This window comes from Salarias fasciatus, chromosome 4 (assembly GCF_902148845.1).
Source record: "Salarias fasciatus chromosome 4, fSalaFa1.1, whole genome shotgun sequence".
Lineage (NCBI taxonomy): Eukaryota > Metazoa > Chordata > Actinopteri > Blenniiformes > Blenniidae > Salarias > Salarias fasciatus.
In genome coordinates, this window is record NC_043748.1 from 6192905 (window position 1) to 6217880 (window position 24976).

The 24976-nt window shown below is 45.9% G+C and overlaps 1 protein-coding gene across 5 annotated transcripts; it reads right to left on the reverse strand.

Annotated features, from left to right (window-relative positions):
• Positions 1–4: 4 nt before the first annotated feature.
• dnm2a (dynamin 2a) lies at positions 5–24842 on the reverse strand. 5 transcript variants are annotated; one of them, XM_030090494.1, is made up of 21 exons: positions 24387–24547; positions 17533–17606; positions 17194–17343; positions 16584–16787; positions 16210–16308; positions 15975–16135; positions 15733–15875; positions 15481–15616; positions 15312–15379; positions 14634–14772; positions 12663–12749; positions 12058–12128; positions 10931–10982; positions 10022–10033; positions 7992–8102; positions 6288–6397; positions 6032–6143; positions 5536–5700; positions 4384–4607; positions 4032–4295; positions 5–864 (listed from the first exon to the last, which is right to left on the reverse strand). In XM_030090494.1, the coding sequence occupies exons 1-21, from the start codon at positions 24545–24547 to the stop codon at positions 834–836; spliced, it is 2574 nt and encodes an 857-aa protein (XP_029946354.1). In that variant the 3' UTR covers positions 5–833. The 5 variants fall into 5 exon arrangements, with proteins under 5 accessions (XP_029946354.1, XP_029946355.1, XP_029946352.1 ...); XM_030090495.1 differs by lacking the exons at positions 5–864; positions 14634–14772 and adding exons at positions 1385–3755; positions 13844–13982 and having other exon boundaries at positions 24387–24842; XM_030090492.1 differs by lacking the exon at positions 5–864 and adding an exon at positions 1385–3755.
• Between the last annotated feature and the right edge of the window lie 134 nt (positions 24843–24976).

The window sequence follows — 24976 nt, forward strand, 5'->3', positions numbered from 1 at the left end:
CATGTGCTTTTGATCAGATGCTGTTTTATTAAATTTGAGAGATCACATTTGACACTGATATTTGTGACGGAACGCTATGCATCAGCAGCTAAATCAGAAACCTCTCCTGATGGTGTACTCTTGAAATTAAAAAACAAAATAAAATAAAAAAACACCTCGTCTTTACCTCTGATTCAGAAACTGTCTTCTCAAAATGCAACAGCTGTAAAAAAAAATTCCACAATCATTAAGTCATGTTCCCTGATTATCTTCTCCATGTGGTCTGAAAACAAGTCATTCAGATAATAAATAGTCCAAGACACAGAAATCTGATTAATCATTACTTCTTGAAGTTCCAGAAAGAAGTCAACAAATAGTTTAGTTTAGTGCATCTTGATCACTTGAAGGTCTTTCCACTTTGACTCAATCATTTCTCCTCCTCGTACAGAGTGGTTACACTCCACTACCTGGGACGCGTTTTCCTTTTATCACCGCTGAAGAGACATTAACTAGAATAATAAAAAAAAAAGTTCTCCTGCTGAACTTTGTGACTTGGCACCACATCGAGTAATTAATCTTAAGAGTTCTGTCGCACTGCCTGAAGTGAGTTAGTTAAACATAATGAGGTTATCTGAGGATCTGCACAGGAGGGTTCGCCCTGGAATTCAAACGCTTTCGACTCGACTCTTCACATACTCTGTAACCACAACCATTCTGGGTAACTTTGGATATTTCACAGACGGTATCAACTCTGTAACATCTCCCCAGGCCCTATAAATAAGATGTGCGGCTCTTCCCTGGTGACTGCTGTCATGGACTGGAGTCAGTGCATTTCCACTGTGGCCAGGTCAAGGTCACCACTGGTTTCGACGGGGAGCCGGGCGCCTGTGCAGGAATAATCAATCCACATTAATCTCTTCACTTTGTGACATGCAGGAAAGAAATGAACTCGACTAGACTGGGCATCCAACCAGCTGGCGGATGAACGCAACTTATAATTAGAAATCAGAGGAAGAAAAGTCCAGTTTTATAGTTTTACATGCCGATAGCAATGCTAACAAAAAATCAGATTCATTTCCTTTTTATTGTTGCTTAGTGAAGCTAATTTTTTAATGAATAGCAGCAAAATAAAGTCCCAATTATCATGTCCTTTTCTGTGCAGCTTGACATATTTGTTGGAAACGTGTCTGCCCAGAGCACAGTGGCCATTGTTTGAACGCAGACAGCCTGCTGGCGGAGCGTTGCCATGGGAACCTGCGAGTTTATGTCAGTTTGCATCGGTTTCAATATAGATAGAGGCGGAGGAAGGAGAGGGAAACCGAGAGGTGCTCTAACACTATCCGAGAGACGGAGAGAGAGAGAGGGGGAGGAGGAGGGAGACACGAGACACAAGGAGACACCAACCACCAGAGCCAGTCCCTTTATTGTACACAACACCTCTTTATTTACTTTCCTTTCTCAATCACTTCACGTTGTTTTATTCAAATCAAATGTTTTTGCTACAGAGGCACTTGACAACAGGTTTGGGGAAAAACAAAAAGGGTCGGTTCAGAACCCCTTCCTACAGATACAGAGAGGGGAGGGAGAGCGGAGGGAGGGCAGTATTCCCACAGGCTAAAGTATGAGACATTTACAGTCTGGGGTTTCTCCAGGCCGGGCGGCAGCGACGAGCGTTAAAACACATTCTACCAGCGCAAGTTTTTCCATCAATTTCACTGCTGACTTTAGTGTCCTACATGATTGCAGGAAATCTAACGTAAAAGAGCTTTGATTTGAATATCGAGCCAGTCTCTTAAAAAGCATTTCTTCCTTTATTGTGCTGTCACAGCGAGCCGGGCCTGGAGAAAGGCATAATAATAATAATAAAATAAAAGCACATTCTGTCTCAAGAATCTGATTCAGGGGGAGCTTCATAAATTAATTTGCCAAAGTGAGCTAATTACTTCTCTAATTCAGAGGAATTTGGACAGTTTCTCTGGACAGGATGCACTTTAACACACTAGCAGTCCCACCACCACCAGTCATCAAACCAAAACCCAGAAAACTCTCGTGAAGCCCAACATCACTCCCACCTTAATCCGTCCCCTCTACATGTCGAGGAAGAAAAAAAAAAAAAAAAAAACGCTCAAAGAGTATTCAGCAAATCATCACTGTATGTGGAGACCTAAGTTCACTCCCAGCGCGTGGAGACGGCTAATCCCTGCAGCGGAGCCTCGACGTAGCATCGAAACGGATCCGATCGAATCGCGAGCGAAAAGCATCGTGAGACAAACGCCTCGTTTATAAATAATACATGAGGAGGCGAGCGGCCTGTTTTTCTGCACGCTGGAGTTGGTTCAAACGTCAGTGCTTCGCGCTTTAATTCAATTTGAGGACAGGTGAAATTCAAACATTTGATCGACAGCAACTTATTGTTGCACGACGCGATGTCGACCGACTCCTGAGGACAGCCTAGCTATATACAACGGCGCTATACCCTGGATCGCCATAATAAATGCCTTTGATGACTAAAGAGGAAGCGATGCGGCGTCTCCTCTTTGCTTACGTCCATCGCTTCGTTCTTAAACTCTTATCTGAAGGGAAGAACACGAACCGCAGCGTCACCGAGTGCGATCCTCTCGGAGTGAAAACTCTGCGCTCCCTGCTCGATTTGAATCAAATAATCCGGGAGTCAACAAACTCTACTCGGCGGCTCCAGACTCTGTCGACTGTGACAAAAAGAGGGATTAAAAAAAATCACGACTCAGAACGGGTGGAGGAAGCTTCCCACAAGCCTGCAGTCCGGGTTTTGTGCATAGTGTTCTGGTAACAAACTACTCCTGTACTACGAGGCTTGTCGTAAGGCTAGAATGGTTAAGAAGTGCTTGGATTATGCGGGCCGACCTGGCTGACATCTTCTCATCCTGGAGGGATAATTCACAGTGGGGGGGGGGGGGGGGGGGGGGGGGGGGGAAGGCGGGGTCTGAATCCACTCCTCACCATTTAGTCGAAAAAACCCTGTCCTGTGTCTGCTTCTGCTGCGATTAGGGATTTAATTTAAAGCTACATTTAGAACGGTCATTAAAAAGGACAAAGTCACTCGAATAAAATAACAGAGGGCGAGGAAATTACCACTGACGCCAGCAAAAAAAAAAAAAAAAAAAAAAAATACCAACAGTGATAATAAGCTATGGTTTTTCAGTATGAAACCAGTTATGATATGAAAACCCAGTAAAACATTAACGCGGCGCTCGAGACGTGAACATCGTGGACTGTGTGTGGAGTCGGAAAGTCCGAATGTATCAGTTAATAAGTTACTGCGACAGACGGACCACGGCTCTCAGTAACCATTTTACAACGGGAATCACAATCGAATTAAAACGACTCGGATGCAGTGTCGCCTCCTGAGAGAGGACGAATGCATTCATGTTCTGGAGGGAGGGGGGGCGGTTTCACTTTGTCTTCAGTCAAATATAATATTCAAGTGGTTTCGGGCTTCTGTTCACATGCACTCATAAAGACAGTATTAGCAGCTTATTAACAATGCTTGAATAGACATATGAATACAGCTGGGTGGCGCCCGTTGAGCGCCGCTAACAGTCAGCCCCTCCCCTCGAGCTCCACCCTGCCCTCCCCCCCCCCGCCCCGCCACAGGCCTACGGCGTGTAGATAAGACACATCCGCACACAAAACAACACGCGCTTAGGTGGGCTTGGCCACGGGTCTAGTCTAGCAGGGAGGGCTCAGCAGGGCGGATAATGGTGGGCCGGTGAGAGGGAGCGCCAGGAGGTCTTCGGCTGCAGAGAAGATACAGGACAAGGAGTGAGACGCGCTCCCAGAGAGACAAGCCAAGAACCCAAACAAATAAAGATGAAAAAAGACGGCCGGGAGAGACAGGGGATGAAAACCACGCTGAGGAGGAAGCCGTGAGACATAAACAGATTAACGACAGAGGAGCTGCGGCCGCGGGGGGGGGGCGCTGTCTGGAGGAGACGGGATTCTGAGGACTGATGAAATGACTGAATCCGAACACGAGACGTTTCCAAAGCAAATGCATAAAAGAAAAGTCGTACCTGGGCACGCCGGGAGGGATGCGGGCTGGCCGGGAGGGGATCTGCGGCGGCGCGCTGAAGGGATCCTGGCTGCTGTTGAAGGCATTGATGGGCGGGCCCGGGCGGGAGGGGATCGGGGGGGCGCCGAAGGCCGGGGTGGGGTTGAGCGGAGCTCCAAACGCTGGCGAAGGGTTCAGGGGGGGCCCCGGTGTTGGGCCCCTGACGGCGGGCGGGCGGCTCGGGGGCGGGGCCGACGCGGGCGCCGGCCGACGCTGGGGGGTTGGGCTGCGACAGAAAACATACGAATTTCAATATCGTCCGATCCGACGTTAAAGCAAAGAAGACAGATAGCTGAAATCTTCTCAGGGCTCACCTGGCGTCAGGGATCCAGCTGTCGTTGACAGGTGGCGGTACGGGAGTAGAGATGGTGCTGGTAGTGATGTCGCCGATGATGTGCAGCGCCTCCTTCAGGGCGTGATACATGCGTAACATTTCATCCCTGCGCTGGGCCTGGTCGGCCGACTCCTCCATCAGGCTGTTCTGGTCCCCAGAGGAGTAGAGGTAGGCCAGCAGCTCCGCGTGGATGAAGTCCTTCGCCTTTAAAAAAGAAAAAGAAAGGTCATATCCTGAAAAGAAATGTTGGCAATTTGAATCCATCGACAATAAAACTCAAGAGAAAAAGGAAAACATCCCATGATTTACAATATGTGGCTGGAATATGTCGAAGGAAAGAAAGAGGTTAATAATTACCCACAAGGGCAAAAAATGAGCCAGAGTGGCGTTACACTGGCTTCAGACCAATTATAAGGAAATCAAAGGAGCTGGAGTGAGTGTGTGTGTGTGTGTGTGTGTGTGTGTGTGTGTGGGCAGCTGCTGGATCTCGCTGGAAGACATCAAGTGAGCTCACCGGAATAATAAAGCATAATAAATGGACAAGTCTCCGCGAGTATGCGTCATAAATTCTTTTAATTAGTGTCTTCGACTTTATGACCTTGTGTCAAAGTGAAACGCAGAAGCGAAGCTTTGACTAAAGTGAGCCGGAAACATTGTTTCCTAATGAGCTATCGAGCCGGAGTTTTCATACCTCAGCTTCCGCTTCGAGCTTACAGTTTGAACAAGTATCGACGTAATGTGGCGCCAGGAACAGAAACCAGAAACGGCGAGCGTCGTTCCTGTACGACACTACAAGAAGAGACCTTTAAACTCGAGCATGGGCGTTTAACACCCAGCACACGGGACAAGACTGACTCATCGTATGTTGATCTAAAAAAAAAAAAGCAAATGGAAAATTTCCACTAATTGCCAACTCATCCAGTGACTAAACACGAGCGCGAGCCTCAGAACTGAACAGCAGATGGCAGTAATGCATCGAACTACGTCACTGCTGGGAAAACAGCATCAGCATTAAAACCCTACTGTGATGGAGTGTGTGTGAAAAAAACACACTATGAGACACAGAAACCAAAAATCAGATTTTGCTGTATCAGTCAGTGTGTGGCGCCTGGATCTACTCCTGATCACTCACACTGTTGATCATGAGATGCATGATGGTTTTGGGCACCAGGTCTCTGATGGACTTGTTGATGATGCCGATGTAGGAGTCCACCAGGTTGCGGATGGTTTCCACCTGCCGCTCCAGCTGAGGGTCCATGGAGAAGGTGTCTGCGGGGGCCGCCTCTTCGTTCTCCACCTTCAAACCAGAACAAACACGGTTCATACGTGCAACAGCTACAGACTCGGCGGTTTACCCTCCTTCCTGTTTGTGTTCCTGGTTATCAATATTCAATAATGTGAACACTTGTGATGAAAAGAAAAAAAAAAAAAAATACTGTGTCCTTGGTGACAATTTGTTATTCTAAAGTGTTTTCTCTCCTGGCTGCGCTGTGTCCCCTTTATCTTAATGCAGTTTTAAATGTTAGGAACAAATCACTGGCCTCATGCGGTTTTCATTAACTGTTCTACCTGTGTTGTGTCTCATTACTTGCTTGTCTGATTGTGCCTTTTCGGAAAGTCTCACACACCTGGTCCTTCTCTGGATACACTCCCGCTCGGAGAAACGATGCTTTCCAGCTGTCCACATCCTCCTGAGAATCGCAGGCCAGTTCTATCTGGCGCAGATCCTTGTACACGTTCCTGTGCAGATAAACAATGAACGCCCCTTGTTTGTGTGTAAAGATTTACTCAAGGGCGATACACAAAAGCCACTGCGACGGGTGAGCTTTGTGTACATCTGCAGAGGTCAACGAACATGTTTCTGCTTCACATCAGCACCCTGACCTTTGCTCCGTGTTGAAGATTGCAAAGATATGCTTGGTGGACATGAAGCCTTTCTCAACGTCTCTGATCTTCAGATTATCCAAAGGCAGCATGTACTTCTTTTCTTTCTCCTACAGTGGGGAAGGCAGAATGACTGTTATCAGGTGTACGCGTAATAAATAAGGACAAATTATGTCTGGGAGCTGTCAGATCGGCAATCAAACTCATAGCTTTGATGAATGTTGAGAAGTTAAAATATTTCAATCTCTCGCTCTAGCTCTGCCACAATGAGCAGACATGGCGGAATGCCTTTGCTCTGTATGGACGACCACCAGGCTGGTGAAATGGAGAAATGTACGGCACAGGCCGGGGGGAGGAGGAGGAGGAGAAGGAGGAAGAGGAGGAGGAGTGTGAGGGAGGTTTTAGGGGGGATGTGGTGCCAGCTTTCACTGGAGAGCAGGGACATCTGGAACCATTTATGTCTGCACTAACACAGAGAGCGGCGCAGACCCAACAGTTACATCACTTGCGGTTCCACACTATCCCCCACCCTCACACACACACACAAACACACTCACAGACACACACACACACACTCACACAAAAGGGCAAAACCTTAACTGCACGTGCAAAGACCAACAAATACACTGAAGGCTCAACGAACTCGACAAACATACACTGAACTGCTGGCATGAGCAGAAACACACACCAGCGCAGATGGAGTATGACCATCCACCTAAAGACACAAGTACGCGCGCACACACACACACGCAAAAACACACACACAAATCACCCCCTCCCCTCTGGCCCCCGTAACCCAGTACGATTTCCTGCAAATTCCAAAGTCAGATCCCGGCTGGAACATTTCAGCCCGCCTGCCACGTCAGTTTGCCTCCACCATCATGCCGCTCTCGTTCCTCCTTGGTGCGTTTTGCTAAAAGGCGACCAGCGTAAAACAAAAAAAAAAAAAGCCCCATTCCAGGCTCGTGCCGGGGCGGACATTTTCAGAAGCCGTTCTTCGGCGGTGTCTTTTAGAGGTCTTTTCTGGTGCGGGAGCGGACACAACCGAGGCCTGGTGACCATCAAGCGGTGAGTAACGGCAACCGCCATGGCTCTGATGCATTTCACCTTTTGTTGATTGTTCATGTAAGATTCAGCTCATTCAAAAAGAAAAAAAAAAAATCTATAGCTCCTTAAACTCAACAAATCTGAGCATGCATGTACACACCATGTATACACACACACACACTTGATTGCATAAACTAGATCGCTCTTCATCAGTGTTCAGAATTTGCTCATATGAGACATTTTTAACAAGAAAAAAAAACATTCATTGTTGATCAGCAAACTGGATTTAAAAGCCGCTTTTAATGTACTCGGCTGCTTCGAACACGAGGTTGTCGCGCTGAGGTAATGTTTGCTCTGTGTGTCCTCTGCCCCACAGTCCCCGGGTAGCGACCTGCAGTCACAATGACCTCTGGGTTCTTCCTCCTCGTCTCCCTCCCCGTCTGCCCAGTGTTCAGACTACCTGTTCATCAGGCTGCAGCTGAACAGTAGTCTGCACATTGGTTAGGCTAGGCTGGGGCGCACGCCGACCCCCACACCGAGCGGAGTCTTCAGCCGGGACATCAAGCAGTACGTTCGTCTGCGAGCGTTTTTTTTTTTTTTTTGCGGTGCTTTGTTACGATCCGTGGTCGGGGTAAAACGGAAGTGAGCGCTGCTTACCTCCTCGTCCTTGTACCAGGACAGGGACTCAGCGGTGAGGACAAACCAGTACTCCTTGGAGCCTCCTTTCATGATGCTGATGTTTATGGTTAGCCAGCCTTTCCTGATCACCTGCAGATTGATGAGAGAACGTGGGAGAGACAGAAGGGCGGCAGGGAGAGGGGCCCCGGGAGGACGGAGGAAAGCAAGTCCATCAGATCAAGTCACTGGTGAAACGCGGGCCTCATCCTGTGTTAATTAGTGTTTGTGCGTGTGATTAACATGAATAAAATCATACAGACTTACCTGTCCTGTTACTCTAAGTGATTGTGATTTTTTTTCTAAATACCATTTATTAGTCTAACATTAGTTAATTATGGTCAACAGAATAGAGGAAGTGTAACAAGACTAAAGTGAAAGGATTTGTTAAAAACACAGATGAAGAATATGTGCTCAGCCATTTTTTTACTCAAAAAAACAAAAGGGAAAAAAAAAATCAGAAAACTCAACACACAGAACCAGATGGCGTCCAGATCGTGCTTGCACTGACACACAGGGTCGACGGCGGTATGTTAATGTCAGCAGGTCGGCAAAAGGGGTGACTGGGGTTAAACGGACAAGTTTACCAAGAGGATGAATACCGGCATGGAACCAACAGAGGTAAAGACAGGGGAAAGAGATCATGCAGCCCCGATACAGTGAACTTCATGGATGAACAAAAAAAGTAAACAGAATTCAAATCTGAAGTGATGAGAGGGAGGAGGAAAAAAAAAAAAAAAAAGAAAAAACCATCGGACCAAGTGGTTGAGGTGAGTCGGAAAATAAACCGTTCATTTAGAGGAGACCGTGAAGCTGCCATCTCTTCATTTTCTCCCGTGCCTTTTCAAGTACAGTGTGGAAAAACTATCTGCGCTCTCGTGTGAAGTGAAGCGAGTTGGAGACGTCCGTTTGAAAGCCTGCTTCAGACCGCTCCTCTCCAACCAGGAGAGGACGGAGTGAGTGAGTGATGGGGAAAACGGTTCATCAGCTCAATAGAGCCAACATAAACATGGGAGAGGAGGCAAGAGCCGAGGAGCTGACTGGTAGTCTGCCTCAGTGAGGAAATAAACTTCCAGTAAGAAGAAAATGCACTGGATGTAATGTCTGTGTATGTTTGCAGTGCAATAGTAGAACTAAAACTGTTGCAGTAAAATTTAAGATTTAAGATTGGATGAATCAGAATTTGTATGGAGAGTAAAATAATTAGAGAATAAAGAGATGTTAATCAGAAAATTTAATCAAAACACTCAAACACACCCAAAGGCCAAGACCAGCGACTCGTTTCAATAACAGACAATAAGAACGAGTTCTCCTAAAATGACTGTCACTTACGAGGTAAATGAGGTAAACATAATTAAAGCAATCACAGAATTACCCTCTATGGTGCGTTTCTAATTTCATTTCCCCCACTCCCTCTCTATTTGGTCCCAGGTGACAATTAGGATGATTCTCACAAGGCAAATTTTTGAGACACCTTGCATGAGGCAGCAGCAGAGGTAAAGAGCCTCAGGCAGGAGAACCGACGCCCGAGCGGTCACTGGCGGAATCCATCGATCTCTCTCAGATCCTTCATGAGGACACGCCCCTTTTGTTGCATAATATACACCAAAAAAAAAAATGTTAGTAGCACCCAAAGTGTAAAATTAAGGACAATTAGGGTCTCGTTGAAGTGAAGAATTACAGGAGCGAATGTGCTGGCTGTTACTGCGCACACAGTCCAAATTACTGGTAACTGTGTGCCGGGGTTATAGGTCACCGCGGTCCGTCTGGAGACTCTACCTTTTCCTCATAGTTCTCTCCCAGAGCGGCACGCTGCAGAAGTACAACAACTTGTTATGGCGAAAGCAAGATCTCCCGTATTTACAGGAACCAGCGACTGAAACCGTTCAATCACAACGTCCTTGAAAGCTTTAACCACCCCGGCTGACCTCTGAGTGACGGCCTCAGTTCCTCTGCACGGTCTACCCCTGCTGCTCCCGGCAAGGTGTGGCTTAAATCTGAGTGGTACTTACCAGTATTTCACCCTGCAGCCATAGGAAGGGGAGGGGAATTCAAGCAGGGGAGGGGGAGGTAGTATAAAATCAAAGCCAAAACGAATGAGAAAGCAAAGGGAGCAAAGATGAGTTGAAGGAGAGAAAGAAAGAAAGGTTGAGGATTGACAGAAGAAAAAAGGGTGGAGTAAGGAGGAGAGTTTGGAGATGGAAAAGAGGAAATATGTGAAGAAACCAGAGGAGACAGGAGAACAGAAAGAAAAGAGGGAGAGAGGAGACAGAGCAAGAGAATTACATGCAATTAGAATTACTTCCAGTAAACCACAATTTGGTTATATGTCATATTGTAGCTCAGTCCACGGGGTGCGAGGTCCATGCACATTCTGAATTTCAACACAAAAGTTGCTTGCAAGTTAATAGGTAGGCAAAACAATCAATATAATGCTGTGATTAATGGTTGGTTTGCTTTAGTGCAACATGCCTGGGTCACATGCAAACTGCAGCTTTTAATAGTTGAGGGGAGATTTCAGCTGGTTTTTAAAAAGCAGGGAAGCGGGGACTTTCCGAAATTCACTCAAACCGCCATCATCAAGCCTGGTTAGCTCAAATATGCCATTCTAAGAGGGTATAAGATACACAGAAATTCAACACATCGGCGTAAAAAAAAATGAAAAAGGACAGACATCATCTTTGTAACAATAGACTAAACCAGCCTGCTCAATAGAAGGATTAGAAAGAACCTGGACTGTGTACAGTCAGCAGTTAAAGTGATATAAGGGGGGCTATTATTACCAGTTAGACAGATTAATGGCCGGGGTCTAGATCACCGCTCAGGTGTGTCGGGGCTGATTAATAGGCTGGTAATGGGGAGGTAAAGAAAGATTAAATCAGGGAGTGGGGAAGAGGTCAGAGTGGGGTGATAAAACATACCTGGTTGGGTATGGCCCTCTTCTTGTTTGCGGCCGTGTTCCTCTGCTGAGCGCTGTTATTACACACAGACGGAGAGACGGCAAAGCAGTCAGGACACAGCAGCAAAGAAGACCTGTCTGAAACACACAACTCTGAAATATTCAGGAGTCACCGCTGTCTTATTTGGATGCTGCTTAGGTGATTTCAAGTGTTTTATATCGATGTTTTTAAGTCTGAACGCACAGCTTTGACATATCACTGTCAATTTTACACTGCTACCCACACACACAAGGGTGAAGGTGGGTTGTGGGGAATCCTAAACTTTGCCCACCTGTTGTTGCCGTACCCTGGGGAGCTACCATCATCCAGCCTTCTGTAGTCAAGACTGAAAGTGACGTCATGAGAACCGTTAAACAGCCCTTTGCTGATCTCGTGATACGCTACATCAACCCACTAGCCATGCAGGGGCCAGACAGAAACCCTCACACACACACACAGGCACTTGCTTTGTTACTCGCCACACGGGGGAAGGGAGCGCCACTCAACTCCATGCCACAATGACAGCTAGGCTACATTAATCCAAACGCCACACTGCACCTCCAAAACGCAGTGCATACTTTTAAATACGCAACAGCAGCAACCTGTGAGTGGAATATGACACTGACTTTATCTCCACACTGAATAGCGACGCATCTCTCAACAAATCCGTCATGCTTGACTGACTTTGTTTAAAGTTGGACTTGTACTGCTCCATGCAGGGAAGGAAGAAATGATCAATGAATGTGACCTTGATCATTGTGCTTCCCATTTCCCCTTCGATGAGGTGCGTGCTCTGCCGTGGCGAGGCGGCTAATTGGCATGCTGCATTGCACTAATGTGCCGTGATTTACAGCATATGGGTAATTATAAGCAACTCTTTAATTGAGTCGCAGCGAGGCAGTGAAGTTCCAGAAAAGACAGCTGGGTTTCACGCTGACTGATGCCTGTGAGTTACAGGAATTTCTTTGATAAATCGCAGAACCGCCAAGTGCAGACAAACGGCGACATGAACTTAATTAAAGCCCGCGATCCTCGGAGGAGACGGCCGTCACCGGCAACAAACTGGAAATTGGACCGGAAGTGCTGGGGGGGGGGGGGGGGGTGCATACTTAGCAAATCCGATGAAGTCCTCGTGGTTGGTGTTTATGTAGGACAGCTCAATGTCAATCAGCAGCAGAACCTTAGAGGCAGAAAATTATGATTAGGGTGAAAACGTCTTAATTAAACAGCATAACAGAGGGCACAAAGTAGGAAACGCGAGGTCTCCTTTATGAACAGAAGCTGAATACAAACTGAGCTGATAAGAGAGCATCACGTCGTGAAAATGTGGCAATGTTTTCAGACTCCAGAAAAAAGTATTCATTTTAAAAATCATACATTTTAGCAAACTAAATTTCTTGTTTGTAGAAAACTAGAAGACTCCATTGTTTGCAGAAGCAATCATAGCACATTGTGTTGATTCAATGTGAACAATTCAAATAAAATTTAGAAAAAGACAAAGAACAGAGACGTAAGTCTTCAAAACAAAGTTTTTAGAGACTTTTTTAATGTTCTGAAATTAGCAAGCTTGAACAGCATTTACACCAAAAAGCACTCAAGCAAAAAAGATGAAAAACATCGCCCTAAGTTGCATCTCATTGCAATCCCCTCCCCATCCTGCGCTGTTGACTCGTCCTGCAGCATTTTAACGGCCACCAGGTCAGCGGACTCTCACCTGGTCCTTGGTCTTGCCCTCTCTCTCTCGGACGTGGGTGGTGACAATCCTCTCGGTCTCCTCTCTCAGCCTGGGGTAGGAATTGAGCTGGAAGACAACACAACGTGTCACTGTAGCGCGGGACGGAGACACACGCACACTTACATGTGAGCTGGAGCTTAATCAAACTTACCAATAAGTATCAGAGAGAAACAGTTGTGAGAAGTGAGAATAAGTAGGAAACAAAGAAAAGGGAAAGAGATAGTCAAGTGACATTTCAGTGTCACACATATGCAGGCAGTCACAGTCTCTCTCTCTCACACACACTCACATTCGCACACACAATAAACGATGCCTATGAAGTTTATTCTATGAGGTAATGCAGCATGTACTATAAACCAGGAATCATTTTGTTAAATGATTACTGTTGTTTTACTGTTATCTTTTTCATTATGTTGAGATAAAAGGAAAAAGAGATATTCATTTTCAAAGCCGAGACAAATCGAGTAACGAGTCATCGTTGGCTGATAGTACATTTCAGGTCATGAGTCATGTTAGTGAAGATGGGGTGAGTGAGGCTGACTGAGGTGAGGCAGAGGACAGACACCTGAAAAGAAAGGAAAGAAATGTGTTCCTGTGTGTTTGCAGTTCCTCTTGGTGTCCACAAGATGGCAGTAGAGCACTGTTGCTATGGAAACGCTTCATTCAAGCCATCTTCTTGCCCTGGGGGGGACGCTGCTTCTTATCGTCACACCCACCCCCCCCTTACAGTACTCCCTCTCCATCAGTCTGCCATGCGGGTCACAGACGGAGCGTCACCGGCTTCAGACGTAGCAGGCCGGAGAGCAGGGCGGGGCGGGGCGAAGTGGCGTGGAGGTGGGAAATAAATAAATGCTTTAATGAGCCGACGCCGAGGTCAAACGGCATGTGGGAGGCTGGTAGGAAATTTTAAGTTGTGCTTAAAATTTCTGACGTGAATTGTAGGAAGATGTTCAGTCTGAATGGGAACAAAGTGAGGAGTGTGAATGGAGTGGCTCATGGTACAATGCAGAAATCTGAAGAGGAGTCAGGGCCGGCGCCACTGGGTGGGAGGAGGGGGGGTGGGGGGACTGCACTTGGGATGACAGAGATGACACATGTACAAAGAAAAGGAATCCCTTCTCTTTTCATGCCATTGTCCCAGCAGATATGCCCCTGGTTACCTTGACAGCACACTTCATGACGAGTGCGGTGAGCTCAGACACCACAAGGTCCACACATTTGAGGCTGGGCTCTTTGAGCTTGAGGATCTGCTTTTTGACAATCGCCTCGAAAGCCAGGTCGGGGGTGAAGAGCCCCGTTCTGAACCGTCATGGGTTCAGAGAGCGTTTTGTTGTGGTGGTGGTGGTGGTGGAGAGTATTGAAAAGGCAGAGATAAAAAGAAAGAGGGGGGGAAAAAAGCAGACAGAATAGAGAAGGAGAAATAGAGAAGCCTTTGTTCAGTTAGTCATTATTGTTATTGACAGACAAATCGAACAGTAGAAGAGGACAAGCCACAAGCTCTGCACATTCTCTTCCCTGTCAAACCACTAGAAAAAAAAAATAAACAGTGTTTGTTAAACTGGATCAGTGTGGTGGACGTCACCAGATACAATTCCCAGCTTAGAGAAGCAGAGTTTTTTTTTTTTTGCTTGCTATGTGCATCGAGCTGTGAGACCTGCAGCTTGTCCGGGAGGAGACTAGAGATGCTCGGTCTGAAAACATCTCATTTCCACGACAGCACGTCACTCGTCACAACACTCCACAGCACGACGGCGCTGCCTGCGCGCAGAGCTTGAGGGGCCGGGCTTGGACGAGGGCGTACCGCACGGAACAATCCCATCGCTTTTTTATTTGTTTAAATTATTCTGAGAGAGTTCATGTTCTGAGTCGGTATTTTTCCCCCGCCGTCGCCACGCTCGCCCCCCAGCCTGCGCCTCAGCAGGGTCGGGAGATGCTGGACACCTGCAGTACCTTGTTGGTGCACTGCCTGACTGTGTTGATGAGCTCCTGAATGACCAGATCGATACATTTGAGACAGGGCGTTTTCAGCTTAACGATCTGCTTTTTCACGATGGCCTCAAACGCCAGGTCGGGAGTGAACAGCCCCGTTCTGAGGATGCACAGAGAGACAGAGGCACAACGGCAGACAGATGGGACGGTTAACACACGCCGCGGGCAAAACAAAAGAAGACATGCGCACACGTGATGGGGAAATGAAACGAAAAATACAAAAACTTGTTAAGAAACGAAAAGCTATGCACAGGAAATGAATATACCGACAACGAAGACACGAGAATGGAAAATGAGACGGCAAATGTGAAAACCACAAGTGTAAGACAAAACAAAAACCTCACAATATGACCGCTTGACCAGACAGAAACAAAAAAGGGAATGTACGGTTCTGCAGTGAGTAAATAAAAGGTTCGCAAAGAGGATTGAAAAGTACATTTTACATACAAAATTCTGAATGCGTCAATTTGGAAAGTAACTTGTAATCTGTGACGATAAACCTCGAAGCAGAATAAAAGCTCTGACTGGGGAAGTAATCAAACGTGGCGGCAAGAGTTTTGGATTTCAAACGAGAAAATGTTGAAAGAGCTCCTTTAAAGACATTAGGAAGTGTTCTGTGTTGGACTTTGTTCCACTTGCCTGACACCGTGGACGTTCTTGATCGCATGGCTGATTTCCCGCCTTAGCTCCTTCTCATCGAATACAATCTGTGGAATCAATCGAGGCAAAAGAAGCATTTTTTTAGCTAATATGTGACATCTGTTGTGAAGACTCTTAACGTGAAGCAAAAAAAACAATCCACACTAACCTTTACAAGTTCGAAAGGGAAGCGTTCGTGGAAGATACGGTTGATCTTGGCACCGCCCGAAAGCTCGTTTGTGTCCACTTGGTCCCCGGAGCCCTCGATGCATTTCTCAAAGTCGACCCCAAACTGCTGCACCATCCTGACGGGGCAGAAAAACCGTGATTCATTTTCATTCAGTGAAACAGCGGTGTTCAAAATAAATCAACTTGATACTGCCAATTGGACTAAGTTGTAAGACTGTGTCTTCGATCTTACTGCAGCAAGGCCTTGGTCTTCCGCGTTGGGTCATCTGGTCGGAAGTTCTTGTACTCCTCCACCTCCTTCTCCAGGGAGAGGAGCTGACTCTGCAGCTTGCTGCGCAGGCCGGGCAGCGTGTCCCTGATGTGGTTGGTCAATTGCTGGAGAGAAGGAAGGAAGGAAGCTCCGTTATTTATCTGATGGTGCGATGAAGACATGATTAACACCTAAAAGTAAGAGGCAGGCATTGGATAACCGACCTGGTTGAGTGTCTTTTGTAAATGCGGCGTGCCCATCCGCTCCGCTATGTGTCTGTAGGCCGGGTGAGACAGGAAGAACTTCCTCTCAGCAGCCAGAGCGGCACGGATGTCCTTCTTCCCATCAATGTCTTTCTGACTGCGGTTCACTACGCCGATATAACCTGAACAGAACGACGCCTGCCATCAGTACGTGGTCAACCATCATGCCTGTGAGCGGGAGTGTGAATGTACTCACCTCTACGCAGTGGGAGCAGTTTATTTTCCAGGATGTCCTTTGCATCTGTCCCTTCATCCATCAGGTCTAATTTGGTGATCACGCCAATAGTTCGAAGACCTGAACATGAAAAGTTTGAATGGATTCATTCCCTCTTTTCTCCTACAGAAGAATCTACAAGCAGATGACTGATATCCAGAATGCTACATTGTGTCGTTGACCTTTTCCTGGCAGAGGCCTGCCTGAAAAGCTGCTCCGCAGACTTGGCAGCGGCCGCAGTGCCAGATTAAATGAGAAGTAATGGGGATCAGAACGAGTCATGTTCCAATCACTTTTAATGACAGCACTAAACGTTTTGGACTTCTGCCTGAGCTGCTAGAGAGCCGTGTGCGCACCCTGTGGGTCAACCTCCTTGGCGATCTTCAGAGCATCCGAGTTGGCCAAATCGGTATTGGCAGGAGTGACGGCCAGGATCAGACAGCTCTCCTTGGTGATGAACTGCAGCAGCATGTCTCGGATTTGGTGCTCGATGTCCACCGGCTGATCTCCCACTGCGACCTTCGTCATCCCCGGGAGGTCGATCAGGGTCAGGTTCAGCACTGGTTCAGAGATCATACAGAGGAGATGTTCATTGTCCCACACTGGTTTTGTTTAGGTGTAAACTATAAGTGTTATTCCATGTTATTTCATCATTCAAATAGCTTAACTATTTCAGCGAAAACAGCATCACTTGTTCTCTTGTCTAAAATTAAAATGATATGCTTTTCACTTTGTGAATGTAATGTTTCTGACTTCACACACAGACGACACAAAACAGATTCTATAACAATAATAATCTGACACATCTGTAATTAAACCCATACATTATTCGCAGCATTAACGCTGTAGTTTTGATAGCATGACAAATCACCTCGCTCTGCCACACCGTATATGATTTGACCTCTGCCCACCAAAGAGCAGAGGACTGATGAACGTGTTCTTTCCACGGGGGATTTTGTTCATTACCGTGCGGGGAGTAGACCCTCAGGTTAATGGGGATGGGAGAGATGCCTTTATTGGAGCCTGTTATCCTGTCGGTCTCTGCTTCAATTTCCGCCCGCACTTCCTCAAAATCCACAAACTTCTTCCCCTTGCAGTGCAGGAATTCGGCGTATTCTAGAAACAGAAGCGGGGTGACGTAGCAGGGGAAAAGAAAGGAGGGGAGAGCAGGAGAGAGGAGGCGACGTTAAATTAAAAGAGATAAAGGTAGCAGAGAAGCAGACAGTGATTGTTTCTCGCTTGAGGCACTGCGACAGAGAGGCCACAGGCAGGGCAGCAACGGAGGAGAAGGGAATATGTGCTCACCTGCTTTATTATTGACCAGCTGCAGAATCAGAGGTCTGCGGGTAACAATACCGGATCCACGGGGAAGAAAGTCCCTGAAAGACGGAGGAAAAAGAGAAAGAAAAAGTTAGATTATTCATTACGCTCAATGTCCACATCCGTGCGGCGTGGCCTCGTCTAAATTGAAGGCTGTGGGGGAATTTCACGCCTCCAAATTGTCACACAACAAATCAAATGTGGCAAAGTCATTTTCTCTCATTATTAGAGCGTCGGAGATCAATTTATACGCTCGCTCTTCCAATCCTGGAGAAAATCTGCTCTGGAACAGAATTTGCCTCAGTTCAAGTCGCTTTAAAGTTATGAGTTCCAGCAAGTCTCATCGCGCGCCGAACAAAACAGAACGCAATCAGTGTGTCGTCTGAACACACACCCTGGAGGCGCTTCACCGTCGATACAGCACATCTTTGATTATCACAATGAGATATGAAACCTTGCTTTGTTCCACAGCTGAACTGCCTACATTCAATCAAGCATTGCTTGGTTTAACAAAAACATTAGTGTGAATCCTTCTCTGTAGGTTTTCTCTGCAGGACAGTTCAATAAAGCATTGGGATGAATGGATGAAAGTCCTACCATACTCCTTCCGCAGATGATGAACGCTTTAATTTAATGAACTCAGAGTTTGACACAGTGGTGTAGTGTTTTGCACTTTAGGTCTGGTGTTCTTCGAAACATCCCAGAGCTCTGAGCACAACATAGATACAACCATATAAGAAGACGGACGGATCGATAGATAATATCACATAAGATCTGGCAAATTCAGCCCAATGTGAGCGGGGCTTTGAGAGCCGAAATGTCACAGCTAGGTAAGAGTACAACCTTTCACCTCTAATACTCTTTGTTTTTTTTCATTTTAAATGTCAGAGCAGTGAGAGATACAGCAGAGCCAGTTTAACCGGAGTGGATTTAAGTTGATTTGGTAAGACAATGTTGCAATTATAGTATGAGACTTAAGCTGATGGTTATGAGTTAAGAGCCATAATCAAATAACTATTCAATTACATTCAATATTCAACAATACATTTAAGAATATTTGTGGTGATTATAGCTACATTGGTCAACAAAGTATGAAAAAAACAAATATAACACAATTTTTATACATTTTTTTTTCTTCATTTTAAATTTGAGGGTTTTGTTTCTTTTTTTAATCTTTTTAAATTCTTTAGTAGGGTAGTTTGGCCAGTACTTGTAGAGGAATAAGTATTTTTCAAAAACAAAATGAGTCATCTCCAAACTTGGGCATTTTGTGTGATGTTCTTCTTGTTATTGTGCATCTGTCACTTTGTGCACTTCCTGATTTAAAAAAAAAGGTGTTAAAAAGCCTGTGAAAGTAGAAGATCGGGGTTAGCTTTTTCTGCCAAAATTCATTAAATTTTGTCGATAGAAAATTGAGAGTTTGGATTCCGTGTATCTGATTGCATCTCTTGAACTTGCATGGAACTTGTTTTTAGTGCATTCCTGTGTATGTGACACAAATAGAAAAAAACCCTGTTTCAGCATGTGCTTTATATTTTTTTACCTCATTTCCTGCCCAGCTTGAACACCTGCATAGGTAACATCTGTATCACAGCTGAACCGGATCCAGTGTTTTTTGATTTACCCGAAACAGACCGTTTGTCTGTGCAGCTACAAGCAAGACAAAGCCGCACGGCTGCATATCTTCTCTGTAATGATGCTTTTTGAACAGGAGACGATGAGGCTGCAGCTTTCTCAATAAGCTGTCTGTGAGACCAATCTGTTCTAGATGAGAAAAACATTATTTAGTTGGTCCACTACACAACGTTGGCTGAAGATGAGTTTAATTGACGTTTCGCAGGTATTTCGAATTCAGACCGAGTAATCTCCATATCAGTGAGAATATTAACACGAGGCGGACGGAGGTTTATTGGTTTCAGCTGCCTTTGTGGAAGGCAAAGCTATGTCAATAGAGGAGATACCGCCCACAACAACGCCTTTACCACACCAGCGTTCGGCCCGGGATCGCATATGGTCTTGTGACAGCTGCTAACTCGCATGGCGATTACAGAACGAAACACAGACTGAGCACAGAGATGACAGTAAATAAGTCAAAATGAATGTTATTGGTGCAACGCCGCACTGCTGAGGGATAAGCCCGTGGGAGACAATGAGAACTTTCTTTCAGTTGTTCTCTTAAAGTGACAAGGTTCCCGAGGAATTCTCAAGCACATGGCCAATGCTGCTGAGTCAGACCTCAGATGTGGTTCCTCCACCCAGTCTTCTGCACTCCCCCACCCAGTCTGAGCGTCCCTCTGCTGCACTACAAACACAATACATCTGGTGGTAATCACCAGGCCGGGTCCAGGAATTATGCTAACAACGTCTATAACCTACATTTACACTGAGGCGGCGCTCGGCCTGCCTGCAGACTTCAGACTGGAACCAGTGCTTCAGCTCCAGGACAAGCAACTAAATATGAGCTGCTGCAACACATACAAGTGGAAATTCCTAGACCGAAGTCCCGCGGTCAAACAGTGCGGAACATTCTGGACATTTACTAACATCAGCACAAATCCCCAGGTCTGGGGTCCAGCACCGGTGCTGTGTCACGCACATAATGGAAAGCACACAGGCATTTGTTCATGGCGGTCAGTATAGAAAGTGCTGGATGATGTTTGAGAGCAGGAGAGGATGGAGTTAGAGATCAAGTAGAAAAAAAAAAAAAAAACCCTCTTCATGCTGTGAGAACAGATTGAAAGAAACGATGCAGTTTCCAGCGTGAAAATTCTGCAAAGACATCTCTTGAATGAAAAAGTCATAGCTTTCTCTCATTTATTTTTCAAAAGTCAAAAACCACCTTTTTGGCTCTGAGCAATGAAACTGAAGTGTCAATAATGCTTGGCTGCAAATACAGAGAAAGAAAAAAAAAATGATTCGATACAAATGTGGTTCAGTGGAGATACACTGCAAAGGTAGAATTTAGCCTATCAGTCCTCTTAGACAAAATTGGATAAGCAGCAATGGCATATTGAAAAGAAGCAAGAGGCCAGGACTCTATTATTGATGCGCTGTAAATGATAGACGAGGCTGAGCAGATTGTGTATCATTTCATGCATTATGTATGGCCAAACAAAGAGCATCAGTCTGCGAGCGGCTCTCCCTCCAACAGAAGAGAAAGCAAAATCAAGAGAGAGTAGGGCAAGGACAGAAGCCGGAGCCAACTCCCCTCCCCCTGCCCGCCTGTCTGCCTGCTCCCGCTGCCTCTGCAAAGCGGCTCTGAGGTGCCTGAAGGGGCTCGCGTTCAAAGGTGGAGCCCGGCGTGTGAATTTCTGAGGTCACAGTCGGTTTTCATAGGAAGGTACGGTAACAAAAAAAAAAAACTGTTTGTGGTTTGTTGTGATTTTTTTCCCATGGGTCTCTGGAGTGTCAGAGAACATATAATTATGGCTACCCGCATTCCCACACTGTAATCTGCCAATGTGGGCACCAAAAGGCATCGCACGCCGTGGTTCCCAAAATCCGACCGCCGAGTCAAACAACACTCTGATCTTTGTACTCTTTCCATATCGTGATGTCTGCTCCGCTGCAGACAAACATCCAGACCGGCGGCGGACGCAGCCGATCACGTTTAGTGTGCATGCTGCCACCTCTAACTTGGGTGGGATTTGATAAATGGGACATCCTTCTCTGGCCTTCAGCTCAAGACAACTGTTCCAACGCTTCAAAGCCAGACGGTTTCTCAGTAGTCCCCCTGCTGCTAATCTGATAACTGCCTCCACCCAGCCCAGCCTGAAAGGCTAGATATGATGTCTTTTAAAGAACTGACACAACCCAGATGAAAGAGCATGATCATCAGTGGAGAGCTACGGTCAAATAATAAACGTAAGGTTTTTTTTCTCATTGTCAGTAAATATGATACAAGAAAATGAAAGCAATGACACTCAACAGTCATTTTTTTTCCTCTATTTTACTGTCCCTCTCACAGCCCAAGCCAATGACTAAAATGCAAATGATATAATCCAACAGTCCCGTAATTTTCAGATGAACAAAATCAACACTGTATGAACCACATTGAAAATTGGTAGGTGGATACCATTTATAGATAGAAAAATAATGGCGTAAAATTAATTTTCAATGACAATGACTTAACTACCACCTGCTTCTGCTGTTGAAAAAGGTTCTGTGGCATGAACTGAAAGCCTGTCTAAAATATACACAGGTGTTCAAAGACCAGGTTTATTTGAACTTTTCAGGCGCAGTATACGAGGTGTGTGTCAACTGTGGCAGTAGAGCCAAAAGGGCCACAGCTGTCTCTGTAACATCTCTAGGTTCATTCATACAGGAGAAAACATCTCTTCCAACAACTGATAAAATTCATCAATACAAGGATGCAGAGATTTGATTAAGTTATTTCCGGAGACGTACGGTGAACGGCCAGCTAAAACGTGGCGGTGTCCGGTGGCAAACACAGAGGAAACAAGGCTCTGATCACATCAAGCAGATGAGTCAGACAGAAACGAAAACAGTTTCAGTTCCACCTGGCCTCATTGTTGAAAGCAAGACTGCCACAAGATCGACATCAACAATTCAGCAGGTGTAAAACACAAACATATTCCGTCAACGCTGTGAAACGTAAAGGAGAAATTGAGCAACAGCTGACAGGCACTTTTTTTCAGTAAGAGACCGAAGGTTGGGTTATTCCACATCCGTATCAGACCATGACGTCAGGCTGGAGTTCAGGACACAGAGAAAGGGAGGAGCTCTGTGTCTCACCTCCAGTCTATCACATACAATGCGCCTCCTCACATGCTATTGTTGTTGGTGCTGCAGAAAGTAAATGAGGGATAATTTTCATCCCCGGGGACACAGATATGAAGCCAGCCTTTCACACAGAATCACACACCTCAACCAAAGAAAGAGATCCCAGCCACTGGGGAAATTACGGAGCAACAATTACAGAGAACAACAGTGACTCAACAGTGGTTACAGTCTGCTGTCATCTGAGACCATTTGCCAATGAATTTTCCTTACAGCATTCACAGATTTGCATAACAGGTGACGGGAGTGATGAGGAAAAAGCTTCAGCTATTGGTCTGTATTTGGGTTCGTACAATCCTTCCGACCAACAAAGAATCATAAGCTTGCCTTTCCAGCACCTCACAAGTACTGTGTGACCTGAGAATTCGAGGCTGATCTTTACTGCTCCACCTCACAGTCACTCAAATTCGCCGGCTAGACAGCAAAAGGCATATAATTCTCAGGAGTATCACTCACATAATTGACTGAATGGTGTACAAGCACAACAGTTTATGGATTAACGCCGGAGGCACAGCTGAGCACACCGATGTCAGCAGGTAAAAACATTTAGCAAAAGCAGAGGCAGTGAAAGCGAGGCCACCGTGAAACGTCTTATGTTAACTGCAGCTGATGTCTGTCAAGTGCTCTTGCGGCGTGAAGTCGCACTCAGCTGAATTAATGTGCACCGAGCGGTTTTCTAATCTGCATGTGTGCTCTTGCCTGCCAGCAGTTAGGACATGCTTCAGCAGGTGTGTTTATAACAAAAGCCTTGTGTGCATGCCATCTTAACAAGCGATGTGCTTCTTCAACTTGTGCATTTGTGTGTGTGTGTGTGTGTGTGTGTGTGTGTGTGTGTGTGTGTGTGTGTGTGTGTGTGAGAGAGAGACTGGGTTGGGCTTGGTTCAACAGCGAGTGTTTCTCAATGAGGTAGAAACTTGCTAAACAAGCTCCTTTAGAGCGAGTCTGTTTTGTTTCTTTATCTGCAGAATGATCTCAATCACGTCTGATGCGGGATTGGACAACAGGACAAGCCTGTTGGAAATGAGAGAGCCTGTTTGTTGAACATCACAAAAGATTAAACTTTTTGCACCAAAAAAAAATTACGGTAAAGTCACTTCCTTAGTTGCTAAACTTTGACCAAAAGAAAAACACAAGAGGAACACGTTAACGGAAGCAGTGTCTGCTGCTGCTGCTGCTGTGAATGTGTCAGCATTTTGGTTCAAGACATTGTATTTTCAGTAATCGTCTGTAAATATGCAATATCATTTGCTTTAAATAAACATTACACACTGTGCACTGTGCAAAAAAAAAGTTAATTTTGCAGCGTGCAAGGCACTGGATGGACAATGGCAAAGTTTATTATAGCTATGATTTTTTTTCAGCGTGCAATAAAAAGTATGACAGATCAGGGACAAGTCACAGGTTGAAGCATCTTGTGACACAGGTGAATGAGTCAGGTGGTTAGCTTGTTATGTGCAAATAGTTGAAGTTATATTGCTCCTGTGAGTGGAGACAATAACGCACAAGTATTTCAGGAACATGACATGCCAGCAAAGCAGATGTAAAACAGGTGGGGCAGAGGTAAAGGGCTGTGGGAAGTAGTGGCAAGCAGACTGTGTCAAACAGCAGTGTAGGGAGGTGGTCACCTATGCAATCAGTAAGGCTCTGCATCAGACAAGTGTTCAAGTCGGCTGAGTATGATGAAGCATTTTAATTCATTTGAAGCTTTTCGTTGGAAGGTGGCAGGAGGGACAGTCTCCTGGAAAAGATCAACCCCCAAAGCCTTCTCTGAAATAGCACATTGAGTTACACAGAAGTGTATTATTATGAAAAGAACCATTAATGGTGAAGTTGTTGACTTTAACCCACTTTACACTATCAAAACTGGTTTACGTCCGCAACTTGACACTGACGTTAGCTTAGCTACAAGGCAAAAGGCAATTTCCAACCCTGGACAATAACAAAAAAAAAACTCAGTTTAAGCATTTCAAACCACCAAAAACTGCAAACAATGAGATGCTTGTCACTGTCATTCGGCTTTTAAAACAAGTATTACCGACCTGCCAACGAAATTTTCCAAGACGGAGCTTTTTCCTGCGCTCTGTCCGCCGACCACGGCGATCTGAGGAAGGTCCAAGTTACAGCTCTGGCCAATGGAGCTGAAAGCGTCCTGAAGTTTGTTGATGAGGGGAATCAGGTCCTCCATGCCCCGGTTCCCCATGGCTTCGTTTGCTCGGAGAGCCCCTTCACTTTACAACGCCGAGCAGCAGCTAACTAGCAGGGTAACGTTAGCCTAGCCGCAAGGTGCTCCTCTCGAGTTACTGTTGGCTGGAGCTCCGCCGATTCAAGCCGCCACTGATCTCCCTCTCTCCGTGAATACTTAATATTTAATGCAGCGCACAACTATATCATGTCTCGCTTTTCTCGGAGCATTAACTGGAAACCTAGTGAGTCGAAACAGACGGAAAACTCGAAAACAAAACTTCCTCTACCCAAACAAACACCATCCGGTCACAGGAGAAGACATCCGATCCATACCGGCGAGATAGCCCCGCCTCCTGTCTGGAAATCTAGACCTGCTATTGGTCCACACGGATGCTTATCTACTAACTCGTATTTTGATTGGATGAAGAAAAGGCGTGTTCCGCTC